At 46.7% G+C, this 13,560-nt stretch overlaps 1 protein-coding gene across 2 annotated transcripts in view; it reads right to left on the reverse strand.

Annotated features, from left to right (window-relative positions):
- Window positions 1–3,956: 3,956 nt before the first annotated feature.
- The window catches only part of LOC140479145 (AMMECR1-like protein), a 60,326-nt gene continuing 50,722 nt past the window's right edge, over window positions 3,957–13,560 (reverse strand). For both annotated transcript variants that reach the window (XM_072573104.1, XM_072573105.1), the window contains 3 exons: window positions 12,323–12,413; window positions 9,690–9,786; window positions 3,957–5,021 (listed from right to left, as the gene is read on the reverse strand). In XM_072573104.1, the coding sequence (XP_072429205.1) occupies window positions 4,910–5,021; window positions 9,690–9,786; window positions 12,323–12,413 (300 nt within the window). In that variant the 3' untranslated portion in view covers window positions 3,957–4,909. The remainder of the gene's footprint in view (window positions 5,022–9,689; window positions 9,787–12,322; window positions 12,414–13,560) is intronic.

The raw sequence follows: 13,560 nt of genomic DNA on the forward strand, positions 1-13,560 counted from the left end.
GGGTGGGGAGAGCGGAAAAGGGGGGTGGGGAGAGCGGAAAAGGGGGGTGGGGAGAGCGGAAAAGGGGGGTGGGGAGAGCGGAAAAGGGGGGTGGGGAGAGCGGAAAAGGGGGGTGGGGAGAGCGGGAAGGTGGGGGGAAGAGCGGGAAGGTGGGGTGGGAGCGGGAAGGTGGGGTGGGAGCGGGAAGGTGGGGTGGGAGCAAGAGTGAGGGGGGAGCAGCCAGTGAGGTACAGAGGCATACACAGACACACTGCAGTGCAGCAGGGCGCGAGGACAATAGAGTAGGGGTGGTGGAGATGTACTACACAGGAGAGAGGGGATAAGCAAGGACAGGGTACATTGTTGAACGGAACGGGGGCGGAGGTAGCTCGGGATGAAGTGGGGGGGAAAATGGAAATGCTGCAAACCAGGGCGGGGGCAGGAGCTGGTGGTGGGTGGGGAAAGCTGCCAGTGGCAGTGGTGCATTGAGGGGGGGCTATGGTGGCAAGGGCCTTGGTCATACTGGGCTGCAGGAGGGGCCATGGTGATCAGCACATAAGGAGGGGGGTAATCAGCCAGGAGGGGGGCAATGAGCTGGGTGAGGGCAGGCATGGGATGAGAATCAGCTGGGCGGAGAGGGGAATCAACGATGTGGGTCAGGAAGCAACAATAGCGAGGTGTGGGGGGGGGGGGGGGGGGGGGGGGAAGGGGGGGAGGGGGGGGAGTAAGGGACAGATGGCGGTGGAAGAACCTTGGTGATTGAGGGGTGAAGGGTTTGGGGGCTGGGGGGGGTGAGCAGTCACACCTCATGGGTGACAGAGAAAGGGAACAACACCGAGCTCTCAGAGCTGTCACAACAGGTTTTGGAATCAAAGGCAATGATGTGTAAACACAGTCAAGTGGGGCAAATGTACACTCACTAAAGCACCGCTGAGGGAGAGGAGGGAAGCCTACACCCAGAGGAACAGTATTGCCCGTGTATGGGAGAAGATCAAGTGGGACTCGTTTCGTTTGGGAAACCTGGTTGGCATGGACTAGCTGGACCCAAGGGTCTGTGTCCAAGCTGTATGACAAGGATGAGCTCGTGTGATGGAATGGAGGAGGTGGCAAGTCTGAGCCACTAGGGAACACAAATGTGATGGCAGGTAATGAGAGGGGATCCAATAAAGGATCAAGGATAAGGAGGAGTACAGCATACAGACAGGAATACTGGGGACAATAATGAAGGGCGGGGGGGGGGGGAAGGGAGAGAAAGAGTGCACACGAGAGGGAAAGAGAAAGAGAAAGAGAGAGGGGGGGTCAGACAGACAGACAAACATCAGCAGTGAATAGTCATGGAGTACAACAAGATTCGAAGGAGGTGATAACATCACTGGGAGCAAGGAGGGACCACAGGGCAGGAGGCAGCAGAAATACGATACGAGAATAAACCCCAAAAAGAAACATCAGGAATACAGAATACAAAAAGAATGAATGCAAACCTTTCTGTGCTTTACATTTGCAGAATGGGAGCTTTGGATACAAAGCAATTTTCCCTGCCTGCCTACATGGATGCAGAGTCCGGGGCAGCGGCCTACATATTTCCCATGCAGCCCCCCCCCCCAGCTCCTACCCAAGGATCAGTATCCGTTTGCTGGTGAAGACAGCTGACAAGATGGAAGCTCTTACCTTTTCTGGCCAGACTTTTACATCACATCCTTCCTGGCTTCATTCACACTGCACAACGTATTTTTGGCCGTTTGCACATTTGGTATTTGATCTTCAGCCAAAAAAATAAAACAGGGCCCTGCATTAAAGTGCAGTAGAGTACAGAAGCAGCCCAAACTAGAGCAATGGCAAGGCAGACACTCTGTAACAACCGTGTTTACTCAAGGTGGTCAATACACAGAAATCAGGGCTCAAAATCGTGGGTGCAATGTCATATTGAAAGATTAAGGGAGTTTGTAAAACTCCTAGATAATCAGAGGGGGATTGCTTTGGAGCCAATATTAAGTAGATTGAACAATTTTTCGAATTGAGATGCTCAAAACAGTGAAAGAGCAGGGAGACATAGGGAGAAAGACTATTAACTTTTTGATTCTGACAGAACTTCTGCGGATCTCTGAAACGGAAGGAGTCCTATTAGTCTTGAAACACTAAGTGTCTTTCTCTTCACAGCTGCTGCCTGACTTGACCGAGTTTTTCCAGCAATTGTCATTCACTTTCAGATCTCTAGCATTTGCCATATCTTGGTTTTGTTATTATGACTTGAGAGGCCAAGTAACCAGATCAGACAAAGCCAGGGCAGGAGAATGAAAATCATTATGTAAAGACTAACAGAATGTTGGCCTTTATCTCAAGGAGGCTACAACAAAGATATGTGCACATGATGCTACAGTTGTAGAGCTCTGGGTAAACCCCTGCTGTATTCAATTTGCCTCATGATGGCCTGAAGAGGAGATGCATTGTAGATTCTCCAGAATTCTACAAGGATTGAAAGGGTTATACGAGGACAGTTTACATTCCCATGAAAATGGAAAACTAAAAGGGGGATCTAATTGCAGTGTTTATGATGAGTTAAGGATTTAATAAGGCATATGAAAAACTATGTCCTGAACAATGGGAGCTCCTTACCATACTGCAGCTTGACTATCTGATATTGGGAATCTTCACTCTGGAACCCTTTTACCTACTCTCGCACCATTTCCACACTCTCCACTAACACCCAGCACCCCCCCCCCCAAAACAAAACACAAAAGTTCTGTGGAGGCCGGTGGTCAGCTGAAAGTTTCAAAACTAACACTAGCCATTTTTTTTTTCTCTTTTGTTTGGTGAAGGTAACTAAGAAACAGGGAACCAGGCAGGTAAATAGAATTCAAGTACAGAGCACTCAGGGTCTAAGTGAGCAATCAGGTTGCCAAATGGTCTTCTCCCATTGCTAGACTGGTGATATATGGAATCAACAGCATGGACCTTCCCTCGCTGTCCAGTGAACAGGAGCACCTGTCGGCCAATAAAGTAGCCAGGCTGATGATAAAGTGTATTCTGCCTTGCGTTCTAGTGAGGAACGATTCATCTTGATGACACACAAACTCTGTCAGCAGTCAAACTCTGCCTGATCTCGGGCCACCTTCTCACACATCTGTCTCTGACCGTGCTGTTAGTGGGTCGACTCTATCCTGTTTGGGAGTTGGGGTTTGAACGGTTCAGCAACTTTCACCCATAACTAAATAGAAGGGTACAATGACTGACCAGTCGGACGTTCTACAGCAGCGGGTCAGTGGGGAGTAATCGGGAAGAATAGTCATGCTTTTCTTTACAGACATTAAGATTAAAAGCAATATTTTGCTTCTAACTGTATCAATTAAGGTAGAGTTGACTAATTTTTACGTAAAACTAGGTTGACTCATTGCAGTCTTCGTTAAAAAAATGAAAATAACACAGCCTTGAAATAATACCCTTAATAGTTACCAACTGCTTAAAATTATTCGAACTTAGGTAAGTTAACCTTGGCACTGTTTCCAATATTGTGTCCAACCCATTGCTCACTCCTTGAGCTCAAAGACATCAGGAAGCTATTTGATCAATGTACACTCAGTCATGTCCTAATCTGTTCATAACCACATGTGCATTTTCCAGCCAGGGCCAACTAGACATTAGCAATGGTTAGAACAGACTGATTCTTCCCTCCCCTAGTCTCAGAGCTACTCTAGTCAAAAAGAGGACACGGAATGGCGATCAGATCATTCGTTCTAGCCTGGGATCCTCTCGTCACTGTTCCTGACACTGCTTTGACTCAAGCCGTCAAAAGGAAGAGCCTTCACTGTCCATTTAATCTGGACTCGGAGTGTGAAAACAGCCCCAAAATACACAGCGTTAAACTCACACATCAGCGTGGTCTACCAGAAGATCTCTGCACTCAGCCGGGTCATTCCAGAAAGACAGAAAGGCTATGGAGAACAGGCATGTAATGTCATACACAGACCAAGAGACACAGAGTAAATACAATTCACTTTATCAAAGGGTTTTCATTCACAAAATGTATACGTTTGGGCTATAGATATACAAGTAGCAAATGAGGCCAAAGGAAAAAAAAAATCTTACTAGATTTTAGTGCCCCTCCAATACTGTTGATTAAAAGCTAACCAGATGATTGCCAGAGTGACTGCTGGATTTGGGACTGTGCTGTACTCTTGGATAATGTGCAGAGAAATCCAGCATCGACACTTGGTTTCTACATGACTGGCAGACACGTGACAAGTAAACGCTTGGGCCAGTTGGGCACTTGGCAACCATGCACAACATGTCGGTGTGAAATCCTGTTACTTGCTTCAAGGTAATACTTGTGTAATGGGGGCCGGGGCCAGGGCAGGGGACAAGACTTTGTAAATAACAAGGGAAAACGTTTCGGTCCTGACCCTATTTTCAGTTGCACCACGTTGGCAGACCACTGCTATGTCAAAGTGAATTTTTGTTACACAGGACTTTTCCTCAACCTTCACCTGCGTTTTGAGGAGTCTTGGCCCACGTGAAAACTGCAAGCCATGTGACACAGGGAGACACGACTGAAAATAGTAACTTAGTGGAAACGTTGCCCATTATCAAAGAGCCTGAGCACCCTACACACATCAATGGTTTCAGTACTAAAACCTGCAGTTCATAACTGGAGACCTGCAAGTTACCAAAGTAAGGCAAACATAGGTAAACAAGTGTAGAAACAGAAACAAGATTTGTTAGAAATCCCTCCCCGATCCCCAACGATATTCTACTGTTTCACTGCAGCGTTCCGTTGCCAAGTCTGTCTGAGGTAGCGCTGACCGAAGGCTTGCTTGGCAACGGAAGCTAGCATCATAAAATAGTGCAGTAGTAAAAGTAACTAGACCAGGAAGTGGAGGCATCAGCCCCGATCAGGTCGTAGGTGGAGTCCCGTGATTGGTCCTGCAGCCTGTTGTCAGGAGTAATGATTGTAGAGAGGTGGGGCATGGAGAGTGCCATTCTGGAAATAGTGCTGTCGAGATGCCATGTACTCAGTGTAGCTGATTGTTACTTTCTCACTGCGGTACCTGGGCAGAAAGAAACAGAACTACAGCAAAACTTGTTTTAACCAAACCCCTTGATAAACCGACAAACGTTATACACCTCAGAGACACGCGATGTCCCCGAGTATTAATGCTGTGAATAAAGTATAACAGTGATGTGTGGTGCTGGAAAAGCACAGCCTGTCCTGATGAAGGGCTTATGCCCGAAATGTCGATTCTCCTGCTCCTCAGATGCTGCTGTGCTTTTCCAGCACCACACACTCGACTCTGATCTCCAACATCTGCAGTCCTCACTTTCTCCTGTAGCAGTGATGTGTTTACTCCCTGCATCACCTTTCCGTTACTGTGTGTTTCGACATCGATTTTAGGAGGTGCTTTGACGCTTTAACACAGACTTTGAGGCACGTTAATGTCTTGAAGCTTCAGTTGGTCAGGGGTTGACTGCAGTTTACGCGTACCTCTTGATTATCCAGAATACCCGGCGCACCCTGGGCCCCAAAAGTGCCAGTTATTAAAAACTTTGCTGTACGTTAATGTGGCTGCAGCTGGTTAGACTCAAAACAGGCGAATGGCACAGTTCATGTCCCTTCTGGAACGTGTCCCCTCCATCGTCAAGCCCTGCTCCCTGAAAACACTGAGTAATGATCAGATAGTAGCACAGATGCAAGGCTAGCCCACATTATGTTCCCAGAAGTAACTCTTTTCTTTCAGGGAGCCTTGGGGAGTGAATGTGAACAGGCTATAGAAATCATAATGAGATTCAAAGTGACCCCGATCCTTTAGGGAAGCAAGGATCCACAATTAAACTGTTATCCAGAGGATATTAGCAATGATTACTCTCTCTACCCTTGAGACCAGGAGTGTAATTGCAAACTGCTGCTCTCATGGAGGTTAGATAACATGTCACGAGAGAGAGAGATCAAATCGGATGGCATTGCCCAGATGACCTAAATCAATTGGCAGCTTGAAAGAAACTTCAACTCAGGTTCTCATGGAGTCACGGGGCTCAAATTCAGCTCCAGGAGCTGCCAGGAAAGTACAGATAGGGCCTTGACTCGGAATTCTAGTCCGATGACCAGCTGGATGCCAATGATTTCTCACCATATGGGTTGTGGGTGTTCTCCCACCTTATCGGACTAACGCCTATTCTTGGCTGGGTTTTGACGATGAAAGCAGCTTTCATCTTACAGTATGTCAGACTATTAGCATTAAACCCTTCCACTCTTTCCAATGGAGTGGCATGTGAAGATTCAAGAGGTGATCACTTTCAGAGAGGCAACTAGATTCAAGGCCCACATTGTTAAGTTAGAATTTTCATCTGCCGTCAAGAAACCTTTCCCATTGCTTTGCCATTTCAATCTTTCCCCCATTAGGTCAGCACCAAAAACCATGGATGATCAGTGACCACTGTGCAGCCAGATCTGAAACACTGACCTGCCTTTTGTCTTTTAACTATGCTGTTAAACCTGTTTGCAGGGTGATCATCCCATCTTTCCTGCTTACAATTTTGGGCATTTGAATGTTATTTCCATCTCTGCTTTCATTATTTGTTCCTTTCATATTGTTTTCTTCTCCTGTCTAACTCTCTAGCACAGGAGGGAAGGAGAGTTACTTCTATCCTTCAGCGAGCTTTGCTCAAGTGACCAAGACACCCTATGGATCCAACTTCACAGAACCGCTACAGCGCGGGAGATGGCCATTTAGAGTGGTGCTGGAAAAGCACAGCAGGTCAGGCAGCATCCGAGGAGGATGTTTCAGGCAGAAGGCCTTCATCAGGAATAAGGCAGGGAGCCGCCAGAGTGGAGAGATAAATGGGTAGGGGTGCGACTGGGGAGAAGGTAGCCAAGAGTACAATAGGTGATGGAGGTGGAGATGAAGGTGATAGATCAGAGAGGAGGGTGGAGCAGATAGGTGGGAAGGGAGATTGGCAGGTAGGACAGGTCATGGGGACAGTGCTGAGCTGGAAGGTTGGAACTGGGGTAAGGTAGGGGATGGGGAAACTGGTGAAGTCCACATTGATGTCCTGGGGTTGAAGTTTTCTGAGGTGGAAGATGAGGCGTTCTTCCTCCAGACATCTGGTGGTGAGGGAACGGCGATGGAAGAGGCCCAGGACCTGCATGTCCTCGGCAGAGTGGGGTGGGGTGGTTGAAATGTTGGGCCACGGGGCGGTTTGGTTGATTGGTGCAGGTGTCCCAGAGATGTTCCCTAAAGCGCTCTGCGAGGAGGCATCCAGTCTCCCCAATGTAGAGGAGACTATATGACTATCTGGTCAGGTCCATGTCCCCCTACAACCCACCCTCCCAACCTGGCACCTTCCCCTGCCATCACAGGAATTGCAAATCCTGTGCCCACACCTCCTCCCTCACCTCCACCCAAGGCCCTAAAGGAGCCTTCCACATCCATCAGAGTTTCACTTGCACATCCACCAATATCATATTGTATCCGTTGCTCCCGATGCGGTCTCCTCTACACTACGGAGACCGGACACCTTCTCACAGAGCGCTTTAGGGAACATCTCCGGGACACCCGCACTATCAACCCCACCGCCCCATGGCCCAACATTTCAACTCCCCCTCCCACTCTGCTGAGGGCATGCAGGTCCTGGGCCTCCTCCATCGCCGCTCCCTCAGTACCTGACGCCTGAAGGAAGAACGCCTCATCTTCCGCCTCAGAACACTTCAATCCCTGGATATCAATGTGGATTTCACCGGTTTCCTCATTTCCCCTGCCGCCCGCCTTACATCAGTTCCCACCTTCCAGCTCAGCACTGTCCCCATGACCTCCCCTACCTGCCAATCTCCCTTCCTACCTATCCACTCCACCCTCCCCTCTGACCTATCACCATTATCATCAATCCCATCCACTTATCACACTCTCAACTACCTTCCCTCCAGCCCCACACCCCTCCCATTTATCTCTCCACCCCGGAGGCTCCCAGCCTCATTCCTGATGAAGGGCTTTCGTCCAAAACTTCGATTTTCCTGCTCCTCGGATGCTGCCTGACCTGCTGTGCTTTTCCAGCACCACTCTAATCTCGACTCTGATCTCCAACATCTGCAGTCCTCACTTTCGCCTATTTGGCTCATTGTGCCTATCTATGGCATGGTCTATGGCAACTGGAACATAGAAGACAATGTTCCAAGGTTTCGATATTTCCTTGAGTGGGGGATGCTCAATAGCTAGAATAGGAGATTGACCACATCGTTACCTGTTCTGAGAACAAGGTTAAGGGAGGTTTATCCTGCATCCAAACTGGTTTACAATTCACCCAGCTGTGCTTCCTAACTTAGTACTGTAGCTTAGTAGGAGAATCCCGTCATACCCCTCCAAGCCAGAGTTTGAAGAGTTGAATTCCACTCCAGACAACTGGTCACAAAGCCAAGGGTGACGCTCCTCTGCTGCACTAAGGGAGTGCAATACGGTCAAAGGTGACAGCTTTCAATCTCCTTGTCCATTGAAATAGACGCAAGTTATTCCACACTTACTCACACAGCAGAGTTCCTCCTGTGTCCTTATCCCTTGACCATTATCACCAATTTAGTCATGGATTTTCGGTCTGTTTGAGACATCTTACTGTACCTGATACGTTTTCCTGTATTATAACAGTGAATACATTTCAACAGTACTCTGTTAGCTCGGGTATGCTTTGAGGTGCTCTTTTGTTAATATTAAAAGGTTTGTAGAAGAAGCTACATCCTTCACCTAACCGAGAGTATACCTGCTCTCACCGAGCCCTCCCTGAGACAGCCTCAAATGGGGCCTCACAATAATTGAAGCAGCGCTCCTGAGCACCATCACCCAGGACACTCGAAACAACAAGCAACATCAAAATCTCAGAAACCCAAACTGAAAAACAACCACAGAGCAATCTATAGGCATCTCTGAAAATCGAGGGTTCCAAACACATTGCAACAAAGAAATAAGCTTGAAAGGGACCATTTCATTTTAGGTAAGGTCATCTTTGTAGTTTGTCTGATCTACTTTTCTACCTCAACTTAAAAAGAAATGTATTGTTTAGTCACCATAACCTGTATGACAGAGTGTCAACTGTGATGTTTTCAGAGTGAAGAGGAAATTCTATAGCAGCTCCAGTACACACAACACAACTGCAAAGCAGTTAGTTTTCTGGGCTCCAGGATTATATTCAGGGAGCACAACGGTGTTACATCAGTGAGGACACTGCTACAACTGTTCCGAGGCAAACAGTCCCATAACATATTATAGCTGCCTCAAAACAGTTGGGGAGTCAGGGGCATGCATACCTGAACAGATTTCAATTCCCTTGTGAACTCCCCCACTGAAACAATGAACATCTTTCCCACCCTAAAACCTGTTACTCCTAAAACTCTTTGGTGGCGCAATAAACGGCCCCAGGATCCAAGATCCAAATTAGCAACTGACTTCACTTCTGGCAGTAAAACTCAAGCGAGAAAGGTGGTCACTTGGCCAACTGCAGATGCTCCATAATCAACTCGGGACAAGGATGTGATTGAAATGCAAAACCAAACCTGAACAATAAAAAGGACTTCATCCCTCTCAAATTACTGATACCTTACCTACTTCATTAGGAGCCATGGCCAATATGCAACCAAGTTCTGTACTTCCACGTAATCCATCTCTGATGCACATATCTTATTGGCCTCCAAGCCTGATAACACCGTTTAGAATAAACCGGTTTACTGTGTTACTCACCTGGTCAGCTTGATTGCTTTCCTGAACTCGTTTGTGATTGGAGCTTTGTAACCACCTTTTCTCAGAAGAGAGTCTATGGTCTGAATCTGGTCCCAGTCTGCAAGACAAGCACACACACACACACAGGTAGTGCCAGGGACATGGATTGGCACCATGATATCAGCAAAAGCCTGTAATGAGGTTCCTACACCAGTTAAAATGGCAACACACAAGTTCATCTCCCCAAAGTAACAAACTAAATGTCACCCACAGGAAGGGAGTGAACTGATGGGAGGGGAAGTTTTGAACACTGCCAGGGTGGTAGTCGCATTCACCGTTCAGAATGGAGTGTCCATGGCAGGGGGGGGGGGGGGGTGTTGAATGCTGTCAGAAGTGGATAGGTGGTCACTGGTGTCAGGAGAGGAGGAGGAATGCATGAGGTGAACATCAGCTCACAGGAGGGAGCTGCACATCAGCTGATTCATTTAGAAAACTCCTCAGTAGTCTTGACATCTGTTAGGAAACGCTCAATGCAAATCCCAGTGTAATCCAGGGTCAATAGGGGGGGCAAACAGTCCCAAGTCTGGAAACTACCCTCATACAGCACTGTCCTGAGGAACCAAGCAGGGTAAAACCAGCAACTGGAACTCCAAACTTCCAGAGTAAGTACGGCACATGCGCACGCTGGGTTTTCCTCAGTTTCAGGAGGCAAACCAGGGAGTTACATTGAGCAATTTACCACCAATCCACTGGAAACGTTAATGTTGCTTCTCTATTACCAAACTATTGGCCTTCAACAATGCACCAATGGTTAGCAATCACCCTTTAAGGACAATCCCAAGGCATTTTATACAAATTAGAAGCAAGGTAGCTAGGGAAAGGGTAGGTCCACTCAACGACAATGGAAGGAATTTATGCGTGGAGCCAGAGGAAGTGGGTGAGGTCCTTAACAAATACTTTGCGTCAGTATTCACTATCCACTATGTCTTTTGAGTGTGTCAGGATGGTAACGTTAGGGTACGGCAATATGAAAAAGGTGGAGGTTTGGATGTTTTGAAAAGCATCAAAGTAGAAAAATCTCCAGGACCTGATGGGATCTATCCCAGAATGCTGAGGGAGGCAGATGATTAAACTGCTGGTGCCCAGAACAAAATCCTCATTAGTCACAGAAGAGGTCCCAGAGGACTGGAGAATAGCCAACATGGTTTCTTTGTTTAACAGGGGCAACAGGGATAATCCGGGAACTCTCAGGTCAGCGAGTCTTACATCAGTGGTAGGGAAATTACTGGAGAAGATTCTTAGGGACAGGATTTGCTCACATTTGGTAAAATACAGTTAGTAGCGACAGGCAGTATGGCTCTGAGTGGGGAAAGTCATGTTTCTCAAAAGTTTTAAGGAAGCAACAAAGATGACTGATGAAGTCAGGGCAGTAGATGCTTTCTGTATGGACTTCAGCAAGGTCTTTCACAAGGCCCCTCTTAGCAGGCTTATACAAAAGATAAAGTCACAAGGGATTCATGGTGAACTGATAAGCTAGACACAGAACTGGCTTAGTCATAGAAGCTACAGTGACCATGGAAGGGTATTTTTTTTAGATCCACTGGGATCACTGCTGGGACCTCTGTTGTTTGTAATATATATTAATGATTTGGGGGAGAATGTCGGTGGCCTGGTTAGTAATTGAGGATGACACAGACTGGAGGAGCTGTTGATCGTGAGGTGGATTGCCAGAGGACACTGTAGGGTATTGATAGGCTAAGAGACGTGGGTGGAGAAATGGCAGATGGAGTTTAATCTGGACAAATGCAAGGTAATGCATTTTGGAAGGTCTAATGCAGGAGGGGAGTATGCAGTAAATAGCAGAACCTTAATAGCATCGATGTGGGGAGGGACCTAGGCATACAGGTCCATAGTTCCCTGCTGGATAAGGCAGTCAAGAAGGCATGATTCTTTCATCAGTCAGGGCACATTGTATAAACATTGACAAGTCATGTTGAAGCTGTACAGAAATTTAGTTAGGCAACTTTTGGAATATTGCATACAATTCTGGTTGCCACACTACCAGAAGGATGCAAAGGCGTTGAAGGAGGTACAGAAGTGGTTTACCATCAATGCTGCCTGGTTTGCAGGGTATCAGTTATGAGGAGAGATTGGACAAACTTGGCTGTTTTTATTTAAACGTCAAAAGGACAACGGGCGACCTGACAGAAATTCACAAAATTATGAGGGGGCTTGGGTAAAATGGACAGTCAGAGTCTTTTTTCCCCAGGGTAGAAATGTCAATTACTAGGGACCATAGGTTTAAGATAGAAAAGAATAAGTTTGAAGGAAATGCGAGAGACAGGGTGTTCTCTTTTTACAGACAGAGGGTGACAAGTGGCTGGAATGTGCTGCCACAGGTAGTGGTGGAAGCAGATACAATAGCAACATATAAGATGCATCTTGACAGGTACGTGAATAGACAGGGAATACAGGGATGCATAATGTACAAGCAAAATGTTTTTAGTCCAGCAAGGCATCATGTGTCGGCGTTTTCTTGATGGGCCGAAGGGCCTGTTCCTGTGCTGTACTGCTCTTCATTCTTTCCTGGCCCTCAATAAACACACGCAGAAAAAGAGGGTTAATAAATTCACCAGGTTGGCATTCACACGTACCCTGTTCCTTGGCCACTTCTGGTAAGTACGTTGCTGTGCGTTTTGCTCCCTTTTCATTCACAAACTCTATCCGAATCCCATGTACTCCCACCTAAACACAGATTCAACTTTATTACTATGAGAAAACAAAAGACATATTACCAGCAATTGCTGCAAAAGCAATGCCATTTTACATACAGAAGACCTACACTAATCTGCTTTGCAAAAGGGTCAAGTGACTAACTGTTTATTTAAAACAAAACGGCCTTTGGGATGTCCTGTGCAGAACAGGGGCCATGCAGGGACCAGGGAAGCCCCAGGTGAATCCCATATTTGCTCAGCTAAGGCATTGGAAACTGCAAAATCATCAGCCCCAGATGCTCACCTCTCAATTTTTCAAGACGCAAGCAACTCAAATCAAATTAAATTTAACCCTTTAAACCCTGGTGTCCTCCATGTGAATTTTGTTTTCGGTATATCTGCTCCAAAGCCAACATTCTTCCCATGGCTCAGTACCTGAAAAAAATACCTGAAATCACTTCTGGTAACCAGGTGGGGGTCAGGCCGAGGTGGCTCTGGAGAACTGGAGCAGCATTTCCTCTTTCTGATGTGACAACTGTCTTGGAGATGAAGGGAAACTTTCCAGTTGCCTTTCTTCATTAGTTGATATCTATGCACTAGTTTTTGGTACTTTGTGTACACAAATTCCTAATTAAATCCTGTTGCTCCTCTACCACATGCAGTGTGGCTGCACTGTGAACATATTCTAACTTATCTTTCTCAGATTCAAAACAGATGACCTTCCATTTCCCCACATTGAATGTATCAGCCACAGTTTGGCCCACACATGATCTGTCACTATGTTTTTCTAATGTCTTCCACAAAACTTGTTGCGTAACTTTGTGCAATCTTGGATATAAAATCAAGATTCTGATCATTAATGAGCCTCATTGTTGGTTAGGTGCAACAATTAAGCATCTGAATTCTCATTTTGAGGTAAGTATTGTCCCAACAGTGAACTTGCAGGTCACTCTGGTAAGAAACCCATGTCCAATCTCAGATATCTATCATTGGAGCTATACGCCCCCCCACCTACATATCCCAAACTCTCACAACATTGTTTTAAACAACAGCACCGGGAGTGCACAAACAAGTCACCAGTCACACCAGCAGAACTGGAGAGTGTGGCTTGACTGACTGCTTTAGTAAAATAAAATAAAGAATTGATGAAAATCTAAAACACACAAAACCAGAAATTG

Source organism: Chiloscyllium punctatum, chromosome 6, assembly GCF_047496795.1.
Source record: "Chiloscyllium punctatum isolate Juve2018m chromosome 6, sChiPun1.3, whole genome shotgun sequence".
Lineage (NCBI taxonomy): Eukaryota > Metazoa > Chordata > Chondrichthyes > Orectolobiformes > Hemiscylliidae > Chiloscyllium > Chiloscyllium punctatum.